Here is a 24,303-nt window from a genome sequence, read left to right as displayed (position 1 = left end):
TACTCCAACATTTAGGGGTGAAAAAGAGGAAACAGCAATGAAGCTGAGAAACAGCACCAGTTATGTAGAGGAGAAGCAATAGTGGTGCTTTGATAGCCAAATGTAGACAGTTTTTGAGAAGGTGAGAGGAAGCAACTTTAACTTCTGCTGAGAAGTCAACTCATACAATAATTGAGAAATGAACGCTGGTTTAACCGCACTGAGGTCATCGCCAGAGTGGAAGGGGTTCAAGAAAGAATGAGAGGAGAGCAAGTGTTTGCTGTAAAAGGAAGCAGAAAAGCAGGGCGGTAATAAGTGGGAAGTGTGACAAGGGAAATTTTATGTACATATGTATCTATACAGAGACATAGATATTATATTCATACGATGGATGGGTGGATGGGACCCCATCCAGTCGGGGTATATTTTATACCCCATGCATAAAATATATAAAATTGGCTTTATTCTATTTGTTAGTTTGCTTATTGATGCAAAACATCCATCAGCATTGAGTGTGGGTAGGGCCCCCTCCGGGGATAGAACCATTATCTAGAGATGCAAAGGAGAAAGTCTGCTTCCTTCAGCCAGTTAAGAGGAAAATGGTCAAAGTGAGGGAGCATGCCCAGTTATTCTTTCCAAATTTGTTAGTCCAATTCGTGCCAACTTCCCAGGAGTAGATCGAGCAAACAGGAAGACAGAGGGGCTGAAAGGAAAGAGAGAGGCTTCAGCTAGAGCAAGAAGGTTAAGGAAATAGAAAAAATGTTAAAAAAATGTCAATTTTGCTGGAAAAGACCATAATTTCCAGAGCACACAATGGAAAGATTTTGGGAGTTGGGAAGAGCGGCAGATGGGTGAGTATAGGGTGTATGGAAAGTAGTTTGGGATAGTAATCTCTGCCCTCTACAGAGGACGGGTTGGATAAATATTTGTTCCTTGAGTGAAACCCGACAAGGCCTGGGTGGGGCTGGGGAAATGCATTGGTCCGCGTGGCCCCCTGTTTGGCTGGAAGAGCTGTTATGACCAGGAGGAGGTTCTGCTGTATTTAGACCTAGGGGATTAAGAACAGGCTGGCTTGATTATCTTCTGTCTCTCTCTCTCCCACACCTGGCCCAGCTGGGGAAGGAAAACGACTTGAGATATTTATAGCTTCCCAACTCAGCTCCCCCAAACCAGAGACAAGTGCCTTTACTATAATCGGGGCAAAAGTGATTTATCTCCTTCATGTCATTCTAATCCTTAAGGAAGAATTAGTGACAGCAACCTGAAGAATGATTCTGGGGGATCAGCACCCCAGGCTGTCTTTGAAAATTGCTAGAAGATGAGAGTGGTGGGTGAGAGAAAAGTTCCTCTGAGCACCATCTGTCAAAGGGAGAAACCAGGCACTGGGCATGGTCCTTCAATTTCACAGGTGACAAGATTTTCACCTCGAGTTGGCAGCCTCCAAATCATTTCCCATTTCTCCAACTTAGGAGGGAGCTGCGAAAGCCGCAGGCAAATTGGCTGAATGACTCATTTGGTCCTGGCCATTTCCTTCACTCTTAGGATGTTGTTATTCAGGCATAACAGTAATCATCTGCTTCCCTGGTCCTGTCAGCGGAGTCCTCAGGCACGTGATGAAACCTGCCGGCTGCACGGGGCTCCATCCATCCATCCATCCATCCATCGCCCTTCCTGCCTTCCCAGCTTACACTCAGCTTTAAGCTGGAATCTCCAGGCCTTCCCTGGCGCGTACACCCGGGCGGGCGGGCGGGGTGTGAGAGCGCAGGCTGACCGCGCCGGGGCAGGACTGTCGCCTTCCGAGGGGCGAGAGGGCGGGGAGGCCGGGGAGGCCCAGGCAGTCTGGCCGCGCCGAGCCGAGCCCATCCGAGCCAGCACCTTTGGACGCCTGGGTCCCACGTGACTGTCCCCTCCTCCCTCCTCCCAGTCGCGCGCACGGGCCGGGCGTCTCGGCTCCCGCGCGCGCTCGGTTGGTCCCAGTGCCCGGGAGGAGCAGCGGAGGAGGGAGCGAGCCAGCGAGGCGGCCCGGGGAGCGCGCGAGCGGCGGGCTGCCGGAGCCGCCTGTGCACGGCGGCGGCGAGGGTGGCTGTCGCCTGAGCAGCAGGAGCCGGGCCAGCGCGGATTCCGCACCCGCCGAGTGTGATGAAGCTGCCCTGCCTCGCTGCTCCGCTTGCCGCCAGCTGACACCGCCTGCTCCCAGCCCGCCCGCCGAGGGAGGCGCCGCGGGGCCGTGACCTTGGCCCAGGAGGTAAATCGGGGAGGTGGAAGGGCAGGAGGCAGCGCCGCCCCGAGCCCTGCGGCCCCCGCCCCGCACCCAGCCCGCGCCGAGCCTGCGCGGCCGCCCCGGGAGCCCCGCGCCCCGCGCGCACGCCGCGGTCCACGGTGCTGAAACTGCCGCCCGGCTCCGGCGGCGCCGCGGCGCGGGGCGCGCTCGCCTGCCATTTGCCGCTGCCGTGAGAGCCGAGCAAGGGGAGCTGGGGCTTGCTTGCTTGCTCCTCTTTGGCTGCTCCCTCTGAGGCTTCTGCAGTTAGGTTGCTACCCGTGGTGGCCCAGGTAATTGCCCGAGGTTGACCTCGCAACAGTTCTTGTTGCTGGGACCTATTCTGGTGCCTGCTTGCAAAGACTGGGAAGGATTACATCCTGACTTCCGAAGCGGAGTGGGGTGAGAGGAGAGGAAGCAGTGGCTGACAGAGCAGGCAGGTGAAAGTAGGCGAAGCTACCCTGGCTGTGTGGGGGAGATCCAGAGGGATGCAGAGGAACACACGTGCTGGAGAAGGCGCAGGAATGGGCCTCTCTGAGCGCCTGCATGGGGCAGCTAGACAGACACCTGGGAGAAAGTGTGCCGCCACAGAGGGTTGTCTTTCCGCCCTGTTGGGAAAACCTCATCAAGTGGAGGTGCAAGTATTGGAGAGAAAACTCTGTAGTGTGGAAATGGGAACCGTGGGTTTTTTAGGTGAGCATCAAACACTTTCAAAAATGAGTATCCAGAAAATCAAATCATTTAAAACCATAGCCAAATAACTATTTTAACTAAATATTATCATTTCTTACAATTCCCCTGGGGTACCGTCAGTGTAAATTCAGTTGTCTTTAAAAAAATCTATCCCAGTGCCATTTCCTCCGGCCAGCCCCAGCCTGTGAGGGTGCTCTGTGGCGGGCGGGTGTGTGGATGGTGAGGTGAGGAGGAATCCAGAGCCTCAACCCCTGTAGCACTACCCTAGGACCTCACTGAAACCTCTCTAACCCTTTGCAGGGTAGACTCATTCCTGTATCTGGGAGCTGAGCAAGTGTGGGGTGACATGGCCCAGGGGAATAATTATGGGCAGACCAGCAACGGGGTGGCAGATGAATCGCCCAACATGCTGGTGTACAGAAAGGTAAGAATTTCTTCACTTTCTTGGAAAAAGGGAAACTTCTGGCTTCCTTGATGGTTTTTCCCCCAGATCGGAGTATATATCAAGTCTGTGGCTTTGTAGATTTCCCAGATCACCGGTGACTGCACGCTATACTTGAAGATGACCTGACATTCTGAAGTGGTGTACCTGTGTACAGACACAGTGTGGTCAGTGAGGCTGGTCGTACTCTGTCCTCACACCACCTCTGCCGAGTTTACACAAATTAATCTGTGGGCAGAAATAACAGCAAGTTTGGGCATCCCACATATTTCATTTGTGATCCATAATTACATAGCATCCATAATAATCTTTAGAAGCTTTTTCTTATACTCTCCCTAAGCATTTAGGTTATAATGATTATATAAATGTATAACGTTTTAAAATCAAAATGAACCACTTTGCAGCTCTGCAGCCAGGGTGAATGTGTCTGTGACTGGATGAGTGGTTTAATGATTTTACTCCTAACTAAACAATTCTAGTTGGTTTTTTTTGGGTCTTAGCCTAAATTATTTTTTACTTTGTGTCATTTTTATGATTTTGCTCTTGGGTATTTATGTTCTGGTGCCATATGGTCATTAAATGAATTTTTATATTCCAGAGTATCTTTTATTTTTTGGCCACAACCAATCTGACAGCTTTATGCATTATATGACAATGCTATCAGCAACAAACTTCTAGACATCGAGCTACCGTAATAAAGATGTATTCGAATATTATGGGCGATTCAGAGAGGTTGCTTAGGTAACTTCACTCTGGTTATGATCAACAAGCTTACTGAATTTAAGGAAGCAGCATTCTTGATTTAACTTCTGTATCAATCGTTTCTATTGCATTTTTTTAAGCGTATTAGCCGTAGTACTTATTGAGCAAGATTTCTTTAGGAAATGATACCTTGAACCTAAGAAAATTGTTAAAGGTTTCGATTAGCATGAGTTCAATGAAGAGTGCAGGATGAGTTTGCATTTGTTCATTCAGCTAGAGGATCAGCACCAGTTATGAATAAAAATGAAAAGCTATGTGCTACCTTGACCTGTACTAAATCAAAACTTTCCTTCTATGTGGCCCAGGATCATTAAAAAGTGATCAATGTGTGTGCGGGGGAAGATGGTTATTGCTTTAATGTGAAGATGCATGGACATCACAATGCCAGCTGTCTTTTCTCCAGCCTTCCACACAGTACTATACCGTGTACCTGTGAATGCAGTTTTACATGTCTGGGACAAAACAGTATGCTAGGAAGGAAAAATTGGAGAATAGTTACCTATTTTAGTCTTAACGCGTCCCAACTGGGTATGAGGAAAAGAATCCACTTGAGCCTAAATTATTAGTATTGTATTCCTACATTGATTGAAATAACTGGATATTTGCCCATTCTATATAAAGTCAGTTTTGAGAAGAATTTCTTAGGGACATTATGTGTTTTTAAGTTATAATGTCTTTTATTATTTGGTATGACTTTGACTATTGAAATACGCAAGATGTTAGAGTTGTAAATTCTATCTTATAGGTGTATGCAATGTGGAGAGGTGGACTTTGGGTGTAAAATTATGGTAGTTAGCTATTTTTGTTAGGTCAAATGCTATATGTTCTCTCTGTTTCACTATAAAAGATTAAGGGCTGAATTGATCAGACATCTACCAGTTATCTTGATTAGAAATAAACTTAACATAGCGTTAATCCGTGTGTCTCATTTAGTCAATCATCATGAGAATACATGAAAAATGAAGCTAGGAGTTTTAGAAATAGGTACTAGATTGTTTAGTGTACCTGAGATCCATATTGCTAACTTTGAATTTGCTCTGTAACTTACTGCATAGCATCAAATTACCATTAGTGTTGCTTGTAACTTAACAGACTACAATGACTTCAAGAGAGAATAGAATGCCTTACTCTTCTAAGCGTTATTACTTTGTGGCTTAAGCTGGAACTGCTTGTGCCACTTATTCTGCCCTCCTTTATTAGCTCTTTGTTTAGGATTAATGATGCATAAAATTTATTTCTAGAAAAGATTTCCCTGATAAGTTGCTATTGGAAAAAATAACTCAGTTCAGTAAATTTTACTCATAATGCTTAACTATGGATTGCCTGTCTATTTTTTTATTCTATGAGCATATATTTTTTGTTTCTGCTTATGATATAAATAATGATATATAAATGAATACCAGATAATTTGTGTAAAGAAAGACAGTGTCCTTGGTTATCATTTGCTAGTTAGCAAGTCAAATGGTCCATGTCTGTGTGCCTGACATGCAATATGACATCATGGATTTCGTGTGACCGTTTTGCCTCTGTTTCTTGTATCTTACATGGGCTTGACATTTAATATTGTCTCAGTAGAGGCCCAATTTTAATGTGAAGAACAGCAAAGTAGTTGGAGAGGATATGGTTCAAATAGATGTATGTGATAGGATATTTCCGCTGTTTCACTTGCTTAAAAGAATAAGCACGATGCTACAAATGCTTAGTAATTATGAAGTCAGTCAAAGGTTTATAAAGAACTTCAGTCCCACGGTACATTGCCCAATAACATCAGAGAGCGTGGATAGAGAACTTGCTGTTTCATTGATTCATGCCCATTTCCGCTTCCCTTTCACTGTTGAAACACAGTTCTTGTGAGCGGGTTCTGAAGCAGAAATGTTGATGGTGTTGTCACCATTTTCCCTCCCCTGCAAGGCACCTCTTGCTTACTGCAGGATTCTGGTGACTTACACACACCACAGTAGGGATGTTCTGTGTCCCTTTATCTTGTAAGTTGTGAGGGACACCTAGGAATGTTCCTGTGAGGGATAGGAAGCCGTGAGTGGTTATCAAAGTGGAATACACAGAAAAGAGCTGGGATGTGTGAATTTCTTGTGTCCGTTAGATGTCTCTCTCCATTATAATTGTCCTCATACGGACTACAGGAGTTCTTCCAAATAATGAGAAAGTTCCAGAGATTTTCTTTCCATGGAGAATTCCATAGTGATGTTGTGGAAGAAATGTACAATGAGTGAAACTATGATCTTCCAGGCCAGTGAATGCGCCACAATGAAGGCTACAGGCTGTTAGTAACGCCGCCTCACCATCAGGATTGGTACCCGCAAGTCAGTCTCGGATGTTTGCCAGCAGCTTCTTGGATGAATATGAGGAAGCTCTATAGGTTTAATTTGATGTCAGAGGTATATTTTAAAAATCCGTATGGCCAAAATATTTCCCTTACTGATTTTTTGATTTATAATGGTGCCTTTTTTCGTAAGTTAGAGTGATAATGTCATTTTATGTATTTGAGAGCATCTTATTTAAAAGCACATAAAATGTGAGGCTTGACCACTTTTATTCCTGGGGCCTCCTAGGCTCCCTTCAGACAGGCCATAACTAGAATGGGATTAGAAGTATTTGATTTCCTTGAAAAGAGACCTATCTGGCTGCAACTCGTCTTGGATTCGGACTAGCTTCTTGAAACATTTGTAGAGGTGACAGCTTAGAACTCAGTTTTGTTTTTTGTTAACGGGACTCAAACATTACTCCACCTCTTGGTCTGCTTTGAGCAGAACTCTCACTTCTGTGGCAGCACTGGCTGTAAGGACGGCTGAGCTGGGGCCCAGGGTACAGGGAGACGTTCCAAATTTGGTGTCTGGCCAGCACACTGCCCACTAGACAGTATACATCACTTTTTGTCCAGCAGCTGACATTCCCACATTTGAAAAACAAAATATCTAGGGCACCTTGGGGCCAATATTTCAAATTGGCTGGAATGCTGGCTTCTCACTAGCAAGAATGCTCAAAATGACCAATAATTTCTCATATTATTGCAGCAACCGTTTATGCTCCTGCTGTCAGAAAAGCAAATGAAAATGTTTTCCTCATTCACTATCTTAGTGGAATAGCAAACCTGTGCAGCTCACTATGACTCTCCGTCCCCTCCCTTCCCCTCCCCCCTCACCCATTCTCTCCTCAACTTCCATCTAGTCACTCTCCTTCCATTTGTTTCTTCCTTTTTGTTTTTTTCTTTTCAAAACAGACCTAAGGGTAAAGATATAATTTTCCCTAAGATGCTGCTCATTTTAGTTGTAAAAGAGAAAATGATGTCTTTTGTAGAAGAGAGCAGATATCAGCCTCATTTGAGTGTCTGTGATGCACAGCATTTGTGTCGTATCAAAGTTTTAAACTTGGTATCCTATGTGCCATGGGGTCCAATATGTTGCTATATATGTGGTGGTGGCAAAAAAGTTAGTCTTTTTAAGGATAAGATTGCTCCATTCTTGAAGAGCAAGATGGACCACTGGCCTTTCTTACGTGAAGGCGCAGTGGGAGCTGTCATCTCAGTAGGAAGATCACCCATGCTGATTGGCTTGACCTCCACGTTGCCTTTTACAGCCATTTCTGAAGCCAGTCTGTCCTGTGAGGGCTCACATGTGTGCAAGACAGACGAGTGACTGGTTTCTTCTTTGGAAGAGACCAAGCCACAGACATTACTATTCTCTTAGTGGTGAGTTAGCTGACGTTTTCTGCATTAACTAACTCAGTGCATCTGTGTCTTCAGGATTGTCCCGTTCAGTCAACCTTGAGGGTGTCAATACTCCTCCTCCTGGAATGCCATTATGAACAGTAACCTTTGACATTTTTTAACCTTAGTTACCTTGATCTCTCTGGGTTTAGGGTGCTATTACCTGTTCGTAGAGTGAAGGATGAGGTGATAACAAGAGAAAGACCCATTAGAAAAGGAAAGAATGTTTGCAAATAGGTAACCACAAAAGGCACGGAGCTTTCAGCCCTCTGATTTCTAAGTTAGGGGCTCAGATGGGAGGCAGGTATCAGGAGAACTGTCTTGCCATTTCTGGAAAATTCCAAAATGGAATGTCTCCTGGAAATTAGATTACTTGGAAGCACCTTTCTGGACTGAGGGATGTTGTCTACTATAAATATGAATTTAATCTGTCTGAATCAAATGCAGCCCTGTTTGCAGTGACACAAATTCTGACATGTGCCCTGAGACAGGAAAGGACTGTCATCCATGTTCTTCCTACTGAGAAGTAGACAGAGACATTTTATGAGTAATAATTTAATGATGAATTTTGGATAATAGTTATCTTGAGTTCAGAGCAGGAAAGCCTTCCGTGGTTGAGCTTTTTCCTCACCAATTGTTGCTTGTCAGTGCTATCTGGTGGGATTAAGATAAGGATTTGTGGGCTGTTATTTCCTTCATTTCCCACCTCCAGCTTCCCCGAATCTAATGGATCAGAGGAAAGTACAAAGGCAGAACAGAGAAGCTGTCTAGGGTTTAATGCCTTCTGATAGCCTTTGTGGTTCTCCTGAGCGGTGGGAAGCAGGGTATTTTTAGGTGATGTGGGTGATGGAATGTGATCACTGCAGAGAAAATGGAAACATTTTGGATTTGGACAGTTTAGTGACTTAAAAAATGTTGTCTCCTTGAAAACAGAATTGCAGAAAACGAGCAACACAAATCCGTGGCCTTTGCTCCCCCTTTCATCTCAGTGAAGAGGAGGCGTTTGAATGTCAGGGTGACAGAGACTTCTGTCTTACAAAATATCAATCTAATTATAAAATAATTGTAAATGATAAAGTGAGTACCCAGTTCCTTAGGAACAAAGGCCCGCTTCTCTCTGCCATTTGCCTAAGGCAATATAAAAATTTAACTTACCCTCTTTTTAATTCCCTTTGTCTTGAGTCTAATTCAATTAACAAAGGTCCCAAGATATTGGAAATCTAATAGGCAATCATGAACTTGATTCAGTTCCATTAAAATTCCCACCTGATCTAGGCTGGGAAATATTTTAACTGAGGGGCCCATCCAGAGAGATAAGTTGTTATTCTGTCTTCTGGAAAAATCTATAGGAAAATGGCAGCTTTGTGACATTAGCTGGGTTCTTAAAAATAAGCCTTAGAGCCTTCTTATTTTATGTCCTTTCTGATGATTAGTAAGTGAGTCCGTGTGTTGAAGTGGGCGAAGCATGTGCCCGCAGTTGGGCAGTCTTGGTTTTAAATCTTGGCCCTGCCACTGTTTACCTGTGTGGCTGTGGATTAGTGACCTAACCCCTTTCCGTACCTATAAAATGAAAAATAAAAATGTTTCCTTCATGGAGCTTTTCGATGATAAAAAGAGATAGCCTAGTGAAAGTGTCTTTATAGAACCTAACATATGTTAGATCCTCAATAAATACTATAACGATTACTATTACTTTGCTATTAATTTAATGAAAATTATTAAACACCTTGTATGTGCCACGGAATCTAATATATTGCTATATTTTTTGAAATAGGAAAAAGGTGAACATTTTCCCCACTTTCAGTCGTATCTTCCTTGAAGTTAAGAAGGTAGATTCTGTAGGATATCATTTTTATGGTAATACGGTAATAAATATGGTAATTTTATGGTAATATCATTTTAATGGCATCCATGGCGCATCCCAGGATGTCTTTTCACCCACTGTAAAAGATTACTAGCTTCTTTTTTCCCTTCAACTGTAGTTTAGCTCTTGGAGCCCCAGGAATGATGATTGAGAACTTAGTCTGACCTACTCTGATACTAGTTCTGTTCTTGATTTTATCCCAGCTGGAAGTTCTAGGCCGATGAAAATCCAGAATGTGATGCTCTGTGGCAACACTGTCTGACAGAGCTCTCATGATGGAAATGTTCTATTGGTGTACTGTCCAATATGGCAGCCACTAGCCACATGGAGCAACTGAAGACTTGAAATGCGGCTAGTGTTCCAAGGACTAGAACTTTAAGTTATATTTGATTTTAACTAATTTAAATTTAAATAGTCCCCTGTGGCTAGTGGGTATTGTATTTGACAGCACAGGGATCATGGAATACAAACCTTTGGAAATAGATGAAAGAAATGAAAGAATATGCTATTATTAGCTTGACACTTGACGCACAGTGCTTGCAACAAAGTACCATAACAGATCAACAAAGTTGCTCACAGCAAATCAACAAATGAATTTTTAAAAGAAAGGTTTTAAAGGAAGACCATGGCCTGATAAGGAGATGGTAGATATTATGACAAATGACATCAACTGTCTACTCAGTTTATGGGTTTTTTTTGTTTTGTTTTTTAATTCTATGGAAACTATCCATAGGCAAGAGGATGGTGCTGCTAAGGTCAGATGACAGAGGTCGTTTTTCAGGAAGAGTAAAGCCTGCAGGTACCATGAATGCACCAGGAAGGGCACTTGCACGGCCTCAGATGATTGGCTGAAGCTGAAAATGTTTCAACAAATCTCTATCTTGTGGCATCTCAGAGATGCATCGTAGCCATTCCAATTCCCAACAAGACTGAAGAAAAACTAGAAGCTTCTGAGTAAAAGAGTATTTTTTTTTTTGAGGAGATTAGCCCTGAGCTAACATCTGCTGCCAATAATTAGGGAGACGTTGTCTCATTGTTTACCAAAACCAGTTGCTCCCACTGGTAGCTCTGCTGGCTCTTTCGCTCTGATGAGCTACAAGGTTCGTGCAGAAGCATCTCTCAGGGAAGAGGCGTTACAGGTACAGCCCGCAGTGAACACACTGTGTTCTATGTTGTCCTTCCTTGCCTTGGCTAACATCGATTCCCGGGGCCTTTCTCAGGGTCTTCTAAGCTCCCTTCTTCATCCTGATTAGAAGGGAGGAGAGGGGCCCGCCGAGGGGCACAGCGGTTAAGTGCGCATGTTCTGCTTCGGCGGCCCGGGGTTCACCGGTTTGGATCCCTGGTGTGCACATGGCACCACCTGGCAAGCCATGCTGTGACAGGCGTCCCACATATGAAGTAGATGAAGATGGGCATGGATGTTCGCTTAGGGCCAATCTTCCTCAGCAAAAAAAGAGGAGGATTGGCAGCAGATGCTAGCTCAGGGCTAATCTTCCTCAAAAAAAAAAAAAAAAGGAAAAAAGAGAGTTTTAAAGTGATTGGAATCCTTGTTGAGAATTAAAGTTGGAGTATAAAGGAATCTGATTTTTTTAAGCTCTCTTCTGTCTTACATCTCAGGATGTTGAAAGGAAGGCAGAGAGCCCATGCGGAAATAATAGCGATGGAGGTGCAGCCTCAGAGTCCGAAGGGCTTGGTGTGGATTCCTACTCCACCCCTGGCCAGCTGTGTGAGCTTGGGCAAGTTTCTTAACTTCTCTGTTTCATTTTCCTCATAAGATTAACAGAGATTACAGAGTTATTGAGAAGATGAAATGAAAGACAAGTGAAAATGTCTGACTCAGAGTGATTGACAAATAATACTATGGACTCTTTTTGGGAATTGTGGAAATTACTGGAACTTCTTGCAAGAAGAAACTTTGCGGGGCTGGCCCCGTGGCCGAGTGGTTAAGTTCGCGCACTCCGCTGCAGGCGGCCCAATGTTTCGTTAGTTCGAATCCTGGGCGCGGACATGGCACTGCTCATCAGACCACGCTGAGGCAGCGTCCCACATGCCACAACTAGAGGAACCCACAACGAAGAATACACAACTATGTACCGGGAGGCTTTGGGGAGAAAAAAGGAAAAATAAAATCTTAAAAAAAAAAAAAAAAAAGAAGAAGAAACTTTGCAAAACACTTCCTGTCAAGTCTTGCCCTACTTCCTGAGTGTCTCTATGACTGTAGGTCATTCAGAAGCCCAGTTGACATGATTTCCCGTTTGGTCATTGCTGGAAGATGTCAGGAACAATATAAATCTACATGACCTTCCTTGGCCACATAAAGCTTTTGAATGTCAGGCAAACTGGCTCATTAGAAAGTTTTCTCTAGTACAGAAATCCATGGAAAATTTTCACCCTTAATATTTAAGATGACGTAGACCAAAGCATTTTGAAGAAAATTAAGTACCACATACAGAGAACACGTTATTACTAAAATTTTTCTTGCTGAACGTTCCTAGATGCATTTCCTCTGGAAATTAATGCCATTTGTCACTTGCTTTAAGTTTTATACTTAGTATTTTGTGTTCTGACTTGTGGTTTATTGTTAATTGGAATAGCCGCCATTTATTAAGTGTTAGCTTGTGTCAGTTCCTTTACGTATATTACCTCTTTTCCTTAAAATAATGTTGCATGTTTATTATTAGTATCCTATTATTCTAATAAAGCTGAAACCCATAACTGCAGACTGAGTGACCGCCCAAGGTCACGCAAGGATTAGTGGCAGAGCTGGTGAGCTCCTTGGTGGTGGAGACGTCTATCTGTCACTACTGTGTTCCCAGCACCTAGATAAATGGCACGTAGTAGGTGTCCCTGAATAGTGATTGCATAAATGCATAACTGAATGAATGAGCAAATGAATGAATCCTTGGTCCAAAGACCCTAATCTTGCCTCTTCAGTGTGCTGCTTCCAGTTAAATCAGTGAATGGTCGAGCCACTCAGAATTTAGTTCCACTCACTACATCTACACTGAGCCTTGGCTGTGGTCGAGCACTGTAGTGGGCACTGGGAATCGGGCTGTGAGATAAGACAGACAGGATCTGAGCCCACACTGAGCTTATTGTGCAGTGGTGAAGACGGATGTCAGGCAACTTATCACGGAGTGATTGATTAATGCCATGAAAAGGGAAGAACTGAGTGACATAAAAACTTATTTATTTTGGGGTCATCTGGTTTCTATAATAAATATTGCGTTGATCTATGTCTTCTATCAGTTGTGAGTGCCTAGCAAGGTGCCCAAGGTCTTATGGTCTCTGACACTTAGTAAGTGCTCAATAAATGAACTAAAATGAGCTAAGCGAATGTTGAAAATTCTCAGGGCCTTCCTGAGACAGATGAGGCAAAGGTGTTGATCTTATCCCTTAGAAACCCAAATGTCTCCTTCCGTAGGCTCACAATCAGGCTGACAACTGATTGTGACAACTCAGTGTGTCAGTTCTGACAACTCAGGATGGATGAGGCTGTCCTTAGCTAGCAGGAAAAGGGAACGACATACTCCTGTAGTTAGAGAACTGTCTTTGTTAAGCTTAAGGCTTTGCAGTCAGACTCCTGGGTTAAAACTGACTTAGTCCTTGTGAACTTGAATCAAATCACTTTGCCTCTTTGAGTCTCAGTTTCCTCATCTGGACAATGGGGATAAGAATAATAATAGGTTATTATGAGGATTACATAGTGCAGGTAAAGCCTGGATAAGTAGGAAACTTTCAGTATATGTTAACTATTGTCTATAAAAGCTCAGAAAAAAGGAAGTGGATTTTCCTATCAATGGAAGAGATGACATCTAAGGAGCACTTCCCTTTAACAATTTTCTTTTTTACACATTTTAGAACTTGCTGGGATGGCCAAGTGGTATGTTCTGGCCAATGAGATGTAAACGGAAGAGGTGTGTATAGTATCTAGGATGGGCCCTTAAAGAAAGGAGACACACTTTCCTTTTTTCGTTTTTCTCATTCTTGCTGGCTAGAATGCAGTCGTCTTGGCCAGGAGGTGGAAGCTGAGAGTTGTTGGTGGCGACAAGAGAGAACAAACCCGCGTCCCTGGTGATTGTAGAGTCAGCCTACAAACCTGAGCTGCCTACATCAACTTTTATGTCAGAGAATAATTAACTTATGTCTTCTTTTCCTATTTGTTTTAAAGATTTTACTTTTGTAGAGAAGTGGTAGGTTTACAACAAAATTGAGAGGAAGGTACAGAGATCTCCCATATAGTACCCCCTACTCCTACCTGGCTTCTTCCACTATCAACATTACTCATCGAAGTGGTACATTTTTTTTGTTTTTTTGAGGAAGATTAGCCCTGAGCTAACTACTGCCAGTCCTCCTCTTTTTTGCTTAGGAAGCCTGGCCCTGAGCTAACATCCGTGCCCATCTTCCTCTATTTTGTATGTGGGACGCCTACCACAGCATGGCGTACCAAGTGGTGCCATGTCCGAACCGGCAAACCCCAGGCCGCTGAGAAGCGGAACGTGCGAACTTAGCCGCTGCGCCACCGGGCCGGCCCCCATTTTTTTTTTTTTTTTTTTTAATCAAGGTTGAACCTACATTGACACATCATAATCGCTCAAGTCCATAGTTTACCTTCAGGTTCACTCGTGATGTTGTACATTCTATGTATAAGTATATAACAACATGTATCCGTCATTATAATATCATACAGAGTATTTTTACTGCCTTACTCATGTCTTCTTTAAGATACTGTAATTTGGGTTTTCTGTCACAACCAAACTGATCTAACCAATTCAACAACTATGTCCAGTGCCTTTTATTTTTCGTCTTTAAGATAGTAAAAGGACCCATTTTATTTGAAATATGTTTCTTGTTTTATTTTAAAAATAACGTATTTACTGGCTAGAAATAAATCTAGCTTCTTTTCAACAACTTAATTTAGAAATTTTGACGTAGAGTAATTATGCATATGGTTTAATTTAATTTAGCAAATATTTATTGAACACTTCTTATGTGCAAAGTAATCTACTAGAAGTGTTGGGGGATAAAGAATCGGTGATGACAACAGTATGTTCTTTATCAGAGCACTTGGCAATCCCAAGACTGGAGGAGCCACAGGTTTACACACACCATCTCCTAAAATTGATGGCGCAGTTATGCAATTTTGAAAAATTCCTATTTTCCTATAAGGAAAGGTTATTTGCCCATATTAAAAAATAAATTCAAATAAAAACCATCTGATTAATTTTACTGCCAATTAAATATGCTAGGGGTAAGAGGGGAAACTTGAAAAAATTATTTGAACTTATTTTTTTACCCTAGAAATTGGTTGCTTGTGCGATTGGCTCTATAGCGGAAGCTGGTCTTCTTGCAGCGTCTTCGCTGGCTTGGAAGTCTAGCTGATTTAAGAATGAATCGTTTTACATAATAAAACAAGTGCTGAGTAAAGTTGTGGAGGTCGGCCAGTCCTGCCTGGATTCACTTGAACACTGGATTGGAGCCTTATTTTATGTTTAGAAGCGTTGTGTTGATTGTATTTATGTAAAGTAGTATGACTGCTCCCCTCGGTAGCATCTTTGGTGGAAATTGTGCATTCTTAACCATGGAGATGAGGTGCTGACTTGAATTTTAACAAAGAGAGTCAAACAAGTGCCATGAAAACAATTTATTTAAACCATTTATTCCATCAATCTGCGATGCCTCAGCATATCAAAGATATCCACCCAACAAAGCAAAATATGGGCATTTCTGCTGTAGCAGAGTACATTCCTTTAAAAAAAACCCCACACTCTGCAAAATCACACACTAAAAATAACTGGCATTTTGAGGGAAATAGCATTGGAATACGTCACTCAAAACGTTTTAACCACTCAAAACATTTAATGTTATAATTAAGCATTAACCAAAACAATAGCGATCTTATTAAAAGTACAAGCACAGCTATAAAAACATGCTAACTTTCCTATAAATAAAGAAATAACAGAGTCATACAAGACTGTCTCTTTGAAAAGTAGAGAAGAAGGTAGCATGATGGAGGAACATTTAAGGAAGTATTGGGGTCTGCCGAATTATGAAAATGGGACAGAGGGACATGAATGCCAGAATTCGCAGGAAGAGGAGCAGTAGCAGGCTTAGCAGGAAGTGGTTTTGGCTCCTTCTCTAGTGTTTGCTTGTTGTTTTTTACAGATATCTGACAGAAATGTGCACTAAGCTCTTTTGAAACCTAGCGTTTAGCCAGATTGAGCCAAGAGAAAGAAGGGGCTGGGTGAGCAATGTTAGGTTCCTGCATCCTTGCTGCACCCGCCTGCATGTGGGTGCTTTGTGTCTGGCTGCTGGGTTGTGGCGGCACAAAATATAACATGCTAAGAAAAGCTGTGCATGAAGTTGTGCAAATTCCATGTTGGACTGATAGGATTCCCTGATTTACCAAATGTGACTGAGCTAGTTCTTGTTGCAGAAATATGCTCTACATAAAATATACGTGCATCAAATAACCAAGAAACTTCTCACTCTTGAACTGGGGAGGCCTGAGAGTCAGGCTGAGAAACAAAACAAGTGTGTTTGGAATAAGGAAGGTACAAGGAAAGGAGGCAGAGGAAAGGAACAACGGAGAAGAGGAAGGCAGAAACGGGGAGGCGGATGTTTTGAGAACCCGCCATATGCCGAGCTTGATTTTGTTTCATTTTCATAACAGTCCTATGCGATGAGTACAGGTCCCCCATTCTCCAAATGAGGAAGATGAGGCCCAGAGAGGGTGAGGATTTTGCCCAAGATCACACAGATGGAAAATGGTGGTGTCAGGATTTGAAATCATGTCTGTGTAACTCCAAATCCCATGTTTTCTGAACTGTATCAGGTGACTTCCCTACTAGATTGGAATATGGACTCTAAGCCCATGTGTTGAAGGCAGTGGGCTACCTGCTGTGGATTTGTGAACTTGAGAGAATCTTTAAAGCTCCCTGAGCCTCTTTTTCCTTACATGTAGAGGTGCTGGGAATAGCCACTTCAGAGGACTATTGTCACAATTATATATGATAACACATGTGGAAGCGCCTTGCAAATATTAAAACATTATACAACAATAAGGTGTTTTGTTTTCCCTCCACAAAGTTTCCAGCTCTTTACATTAAAATGATTGTGAACACGAATGGTTTTCGGAGTACAGGCTTAATAGTTTATATAGTCACAAGTGAATAAAGAGAAAGAGGAGAGTTCTGGGATGAGGCAAAGCTGTTCAGTTCCGAAGAAAAATGCACCTGGGAGTTAAGAAAGCTGAAGGAGGACGCATTGACTCCAGCTGCAGACTCTGATGAAAATTATCTGCAAAGCCAAACGGGTGGCGTGTCATTGAGTCCTGTCTAGAGGGTTTGGCAGGAGCGATGTTGTTGTTGTTTGGATTCCTGTATTTAGAGATCGTCTCTCCCCTTGCTCCCACTTCTCTCCCCATCCTCCATGTACAGACATTGTGTGACTAAAGGTTTGAAGCATGACACGGAATGCGTGGTGGGAGCAGGCCCTGTCATTATATTTCACAGAGAGTCCCATGGCCTTAGAGGTGGGGCTCAGGAAGGCGGAGTGCTCAGGGCGGTCTTGGGATGGCTCAGGCGAGGCATGCCATGGAGCATGTCCTTTCTTAGCTCTGCTCAGACGAGTGGCCCTAGAGCTCACCTGATGCACCCTCAAAGTGTTTCGGTCTCTCTCCTCCTCAGATCATTCAGGCAGTGCCGGGACGACCCTTGAAAAACTGGTCTGGGATAAGGATCTTGGTGCTAGTATTGATCTAAAAAGCATTCTTTTTAGAAATTTTGGATGCTAAAATAAGTGCAAAGAAGAAATAAAACCAATCATAATCCCACTGCTATAAGATAACGACTATAAAATATTTGAGCAGTTCTATTAGATATATGTGTGTGAGTGAGTGAATTTATACAAATATAAATATAGGAGTGGCGTGCTGGGGCCAGCTTAGACAGGCTCACCCATCTCTCCCCAAGGCCACGTTCAGTGGGACCTGTTGGCAGATTGAAGCCGGCCGAGGTAGGAGCATTTACACCATGGGAATTGGCGAATGCTGTAAATCAGGGCTCCTTCGCCCGCTTCCCCCTCCTTAAATGTTGTTAAATGTTTACCAGCACATCACTCTGTGTGTGTATGTGTGTGTGCGCTTATCTGTCTTTAATCTTTTGAGCTTTTTAGGAACAGGATCTGTGTCCGATTTCCCTTTGTGTCTCTAGAGAAGCGAACACATCACTTGGCAGATTTTTAGTGGATATTTAATAAATGTCTGACAGATTAAGGACCGTATGAAGGAAGGAAGGGTTAGAATTGTGGTTAAAATTTTTACAACAAATTCAATTCGTTTGTTGACTAATATTTTATTAATAAGTAGTTCTGCAAACCAAGAAGAAAATGGCAGTTTTGCAGTTTGCTGTGTAACTTGTTGGATTCATAGTGACAGTGTTTGCTCCGATCCCAGGAGTGTTAAATGGCCATTTGAGCCTCCACACAGTAGAAAACGCATTGGACTAATCTGAAGTCCCTGGCCCTCACCTTGCTCATCATTAGTAGCTGGTTGGCTTGGACATTCTGTCTGGGTCTTAATTCCTCTGTTTGTGAAACATGCGTGTGTCCGTGAGTGTGGGAGGGGTAGAGTTGACAGTTGACATGCAGGCAACTTCCAGGCAGTGCTGTTTTCAAAATATGATTCGGGGTACCAGAATAACTTCCCACTCTCCCCTGGGAACCTGAGAGATGTAATTCACCTCCCAAGGTTGCAGACCTAGCCCCTAGCCCCCAGCGCCCCCCCACCTTGCAAGTGGGCTCAGTCTTTAGTTTCTTGCTGTTTAATTTTATTTGGTTTAGCCCTACTTGTTAGTGTGGAGATTGGAATAATCAATGTGCACGAAATTAATTGCCCCATGAATATATTTTTGATTGTTTGAAACGTTAGACTGGCAGAGCCCGGCACCCCTGCCTGCTGATTTCTAATGACTCCTAACATGTCATAATTTAATAGCGCTTGTGGAAAATAAATGTTTGATTTCTTTATATTTGCTTGTATTAAAGAGTCTTCGTGTAACCCAACTGTTGACTCTTGCAGTGATTTTGTAACTAGACCTACTGGTAGGGCCTCTTGTCAAGACATGTCCTTTTTTACTGCAATTTTGTCTTTTATAAAAATACAGAATGGTCATAGTATTCAAAGGAAAATGAAATATCCATGGACTTTCTTTTGCTACTTTAAAAAGTACGATGTGGAGGATAATTTCGTCAGTTGGGAGGGTCCTGCTGTTCGGGAGGAATGCTCAGCTTGCCCCTTCCCCGCCCTATTGCCCTGCAATGTACAAAAGCACTTTCTAACTTTCGCTGGCGTCCAGGCATAGGGGGAGCCCCTGCAGGACAGGAGGCTGCCTCTCCGGGACGTGTACCAGGTCAGTGGGACTGACCATTTGGGTGGCGCGGGAGTGTTACGGAGATCGTTAAAGCATTACACCCTCTCCAATGATCTTTATGACCCAGCCAACCCCATGACTGAGGATGAATCCTGCTCTTTCAACCTTCGCCCTTGTGATTCATGGAAACTTTCATCGCTCTTTAAAGGCAAAAGATGTCCATCTCAGTTAACCATTATCTTCATAACGTCAGTCGGGAAGCTGAGAATTTCCAAAAGCTTTTGCTTTTCTTGCCCATCATCTGCTTATTCGAGATAGAGATTTGATCTCTGCTTTACTTTTTTTGTTGTTTATGGAGGGAAGTAAAACACTTTCAAGAGTGTATATATATAATGAATTTCACCGACTTATTCCACCAATATCAGATTTCTGAGTGAGTTCTTTTGTGATTATGGCTTTTGTTTTGCTTACTAGTTGTAGAACCAAGGGGCTGACCTCGTGGCATAGTGGTTAATTTTGCGTGCTTGCTTCTGCGGCCTGGGGTTCACCAGTTCAGATCTCAGGTGCGGACCTACACACTGCTTATCGAGCCATGCTGTTGCAGACATCCCACATGTAAAGTAGAGGAGGATGGGCACAGATGTTAGCTCAGGGCCAGTCTTCCTCAGCAAAAAGAGGAGGACTGACAGTGGATGTTAGCTCAGGGCTAATCTTCCTCAAAAAAAAAAATTATAGAACAAAGCAACGTTCATAAAACTGTAATATTGTAATTGCTATTTATGTAGAACTTTCACAGAAATGTATTAAAATGGAGAAACCAAGGACTAATTTTTCTACTGAAGAGATGAAAAAACTAAGATGCAAAATAAGTGGAGAATTTTTGTATTAATAAATCTAAAACTCAAAATGGCCTTTTAATAATCTTGCTAATAGATCATACCACCTATGTAAATAGTTTTGATATTCTTAGAAAATATAAGAAAATACAGCATATTCCTTTAAATCATTGTTAAGTTATTGAGATTTAAGGAGTCAAATCATGACTACTAGGCGTAGTAAAGGATTACCATAGCCTAACATTTCAGCAGTATTTCGAACTTACAAAGTGCTTTTACAGATGTTGTTTCTTTGTAGTCCTCACAGTTATCCTGTGGGCATCATTTTCTTTATTGTATGTGGTAGATGAGAAACCTCACTCTCAGACTTAGCCAAGATGATAGATATGGGGACGCAAATCCAGGTTTTCTAACTCGCAAAGTATTTCTCATTCTCCCAACCCGAGTCTCTTATCCCTCTCTCATCTGGCTGTCATTTTGAATATATTTGTTGTAATGGACTCAAAGTAAGATCAGAATGATCTAGACAAGATACATCCAGTCACCACTAGAGTACCCATGGCAAATTTTCACATGGGAAGAAACAGATTTTGTGAAGTTACTCTCACCTCAGTAACCTCATCTCACCCACTGAATGTTTTCCTGTTAAATCCAGTAGCCTGGCAGCCTTCCAGAGGTGAGTGGTGGAGACAGCCAAGGGACACAAATGACAATATGATAGTAGCTGATGCCCTTAAGGAGTGCATGTGTCTACCTCTCTGTTGATCCTCTTTGGAGATTCTTTGCAAACTATAGCTCCTGAATTTCCTCTCTGCGAAAGACTCTTGACAGCATACTAAAACCTTCTATTTGTCTTCCTTCCCCCCACCAGGAGGGGGTGAGTTGACACAGACTGGAGGGTGCAACTCCAACATCCTTGTTTACTATTTTGGAATAAAACTCTCCATCCCTTGCCGGAGGTGGTGAAAACAAAGACTGGTGGGGAAATGGGTCTGTCGACAGCATTCCTGTAATGGCAGACACGCTCCTATATGGTTAAAGTTTACATTTTCATTTTTTTTCCCCTTACTCCTGTTATTGTCAATTTGCAGGGAGGATTCAGAGGCTTTATTTTTTTTGGCATTCCAACTAAACTCGCCACTAAGTTCAAGCTGCCAAGAAGTTTCTGTTTCTGGTTTGCTTACCGTTGTGCAAATGGAAGACATACACCACAATCAAGTTTCCAACGCAGTTTGCACCATCAATTAGGTTTTCTCTCAAAGGGAAATGTTTCATTGTTTTACATACTTCCTAGGCAAGTGTGAAGGGGCTGTGGAAGTTGTCTGATTCACTCCTGCCTCCACTGCCAGTGCCAGAATTTTCTCCCCTCTGTGTGACCTCTCTTAATAGAAAGGAGTCCACGTCCTCAGGAGGAGGTGATGGTCAGACACCTCAAACTACTGCAGTTCCCTACATTAATATAAATCTATGTTTCTGGCACTCTTTCTCATAGTTATAATTTACATTTCTGGTTTTACATAAGGTATCTAACCTCTCTTTCACGCAAGAGTACTTCATCTATACAGGAATGTCCGTCATGGCTTCCCCAAGCCTTCTCTTTTCCAGGGTTAATGTTTCTGTGCGTTTAACCGTGTCTCTTGTGATGTGGTTTGCAGATCCATTCCCTCCGTGTTGGCTGTCTCTGGATAGACTCTAACTGGCTGATGCCCAGCTTAACTCTAGTCCTGTGCTTCCAATGTCTATGACTATGCCTCATATGGTTACTTTTTAAAACTACATGGTACTCTTTGGAGTAAATATTTAAAAGTCAGTCCTATAAAAAGGTAAGGACTGGAGTGGAGGCTGAGGGCACAGTGAGTGGGAGGGAGATTCAGTGTGAAAGTAACACCAGAACAATGTTAGAAGCCAAACTGTTTTATTCCTGGGCCAACAGAATTCCTCCGCCATCTGCTGAACTCCCCAGCATTTTATTGATGTCTCTCTTATGACGCTGATCATTTTTCATCTCTGCATTACCATAACTCTTTGTGCTGTGAATGAATGAATAATCCCCAGGACTCCCTAACTTGGGATATCTGAGTTTAAGCTATATTGCTCATTTTGCTTCTCTGTAAAACACTGCTGGTCAAACTTCTAGCTGGCTAATAAAACTACCCCAAGCTCGACCCGGGAGTAGTTGTTTACTTACATCTCTCCTGTTGGGAAGTCTGTAGTTAGGTGAAACTAGTAAGTAAATGCAGAAATAAAATAGCAAAAACAATCGCTAGTTTCCAGGTCTAAACTTAGTCTCATAGTATATAAAAGTGAGTACTAGTAATAATAGTGATATTAATAAAATCAATAACAAGAACATAACAGTTAAAATGTACTGTTCCCTTACCATATGTGAGGCCTTGTGCTCAGCACCTTACATGTGCTATATAACTTAATCCTTACACTCGTTGCAGATTTGAAGGTAAGGAGTGTGCCAGGGCTAAACAGCATGTGGCAGAGCCAGTTCAGAGCTATTTTTTTTTCCAGCTCGTTCTCTCAACCGTTATATTATAAGGCAATAAATTCAATAGGTTCTCAATAAAGTCTCATTAGAATTCTTTTTCCCTGAAAAGGAAGCTAAGAGGTCTTGCCATCTTAGTGATGACTTTCAGTTCAATAAACAAGAACATGATGGGTGAGTGAATGTTCCACCTACGATAGTACCTCTTTTTTTTTTTTTTTTTAAAGATTTTATTTTTTCCTTTCTCTCCCCAAAGCCCCCCGGTACATAGTTGTGTATTCTTCGTTGTGGGTTCCTCTAGTTGTGGCATGTGGGACGCTGCCTCAGCGTGGTCTGACGAGCAGTGCCATGTCCGTGCCCAGGATTCGAACAGACGAAACACTGGGCCGCCTGCAGCGGAGCGCGCGAACTTAACCACTCGGCCACGGGGCCAGCCCCTAGTACCTCTTTCTTAAAGTAGACCCTTTCTCTCATTTTTGATAGAGAGGATCTGAAGCTGACAGCAAAATCGTATGCATATTTGAAATGCCTCTTTATTTGGTTTTTGACAGCTGCTGGAGCAAATAATTAAAATAAAAAAGAAGGAAAAAACCACTAAAGAAGAATACACATTTCATATAGGAATTATGAAAAAGCCAAACTGAACAGTCAGAGATGAACTGATGGGCTAATAAAAAAGTTTGCTGCATGGAAATAGAAACAGGGTGTTATTTTGCTTTGTTGTGTGGAAGAATGTGCCTTTCAATTCTATGGTGAAATACCGTTTCCATAAGCAAATTCACCCCCAAGGGTGGCTTGACTAGTAGAGAGCACAGTGAAACTCTTACCATGCATTTTCGGGACGTTATAGTTGGTTATTGCATGAATGTTTTCAGCAGCTTTTTGTTTTATCAAACCTTTATGCTGCCGGTCCTTCTTTAAGTTCTACTTTGGTGATTGATTGTTTAAGCTCAAACGCTGGCTTTATGTTTAAATCTGTTTAATTATGTTTTATTAAATTCAACTCAGCTCTCCACCATGTTGATTTTTTTTTACCTGAGATTATGTGGTATATCCCTTTTACTCTCAGATGCATGACAATGTGCCACTGAAAGCTGATTACATCAGAGGACAGAGCCCTGGGGCCTCGCTTTAGTTAGAAACTTGTCACCAAGTTTTCATTGACTTATTTTCCAGCGTTTTCTGGTGTGCAGCTGTAAAATCTAATTTTTAAGCATCATGTGTCTTTTGTATCTACATATCCACCAGGAGCACACAAGAAACTTTGTCAAATGTCTTCCAGTTCACTTACATTCCCAGAGCTAAAGAACATTGTCCTTTTATCTAGTACCAAGGACAGCACCACATTGTCTCGCAATTAAGGACCCTTGGGGACCTACTCCTTAAGCGGTTATTGATGATTTTTAGCTACCTTATGCTCATCATGGAACACCATTAAAGAGAACATATGGTATTCTAACATCACCAAATCCTGTGTGGAAGATGAGCTCTTCATTGTCTTATCACAGCCATTAAGTCACCCACGAACTAGCTGTAGGATGATGCTGGAAGGAGACCGGTCTGTCACCATTGGTGATGGGCACCCTGTCTGTGAAGACCTCCAAGCAGCTGTAACTGGGTTCTCAAGCATTTAGATATTTAAAACCCCTCATGCAATCAAGTGCACTTTGCATATTTGCATAGCTTCTGATCTTCATTGACAGAATGCTTTTTGCCTCTCTTAAACAGGCTTTTCTCTCTTTTTTGATGATTACCTTTGTATCCTGTCAAGGTAAATTTGGAAATGATTCTGTAATTCCCTTGAAATCTATTGATTGCATTTGTAACTCACTAGTGGACCGTGGGTATGGAAGATTTTGGTGTGGATACAGGTTTCAGTCA

General features: G+C 42.5%; 1 protein-coding gene across 9 annotated transcripts in view; it reads left to right on the top strand.

Moving 5' to 3' along the window:
- Positions 1–1,770: 1,770 nt before the first annotated feature.
- The window catches only part of RGS7 (regulator of G protein signaling 7), a 501,339-nt gene continuing 478,806 nt past the window's right edge, over positions 1,771–24,303 (top strand). For 4 of the 9 annotated variants that reach the window (XM_044762807.2, XM_044762806.2, XM_070501516.1 and 1 more), the window contains exons 1-2: positions 1,771–2,224; positions 3,230–3,353. In XM_044762807.2, coding sequence (XP_044618742.1) covers positions 3,276–3,353 — 78 coding nt within the window. In that variant the 5' untranslated portion in view covers positions 1,771–2,224; positions 3,230–3,275. Of the gene's footprint in view, positions 2,225–2,302; positions 2,530–3,229; positions 3,354–24,303 lie in introns of those variants that run through there. The other 5 variants (XM_070501517.1, XM_070501518.1, XM_070501515.1 and 2 more) reach the window with 5 other exon arrangements.

The sequence above is a fragment of the Equus asinus genome, chromosome 30, assembly GCF_041296235.1.
Source record: "Equus asinus isolate D_3611 breed Donkey chromosome 30, EquAss-T2T_v2, whole genome shotgun sequence".
NCBI lineage: Eukaryota > Metazoa > Chordata > Mammalia > Perissodactyla > Equidae > Equus > Equus asinus.
The sequence above is the reverse complement of the archived record's forward strand: the minus strand, read 5'-3'. Positions and strand labels throughout refer to the sequence as shown.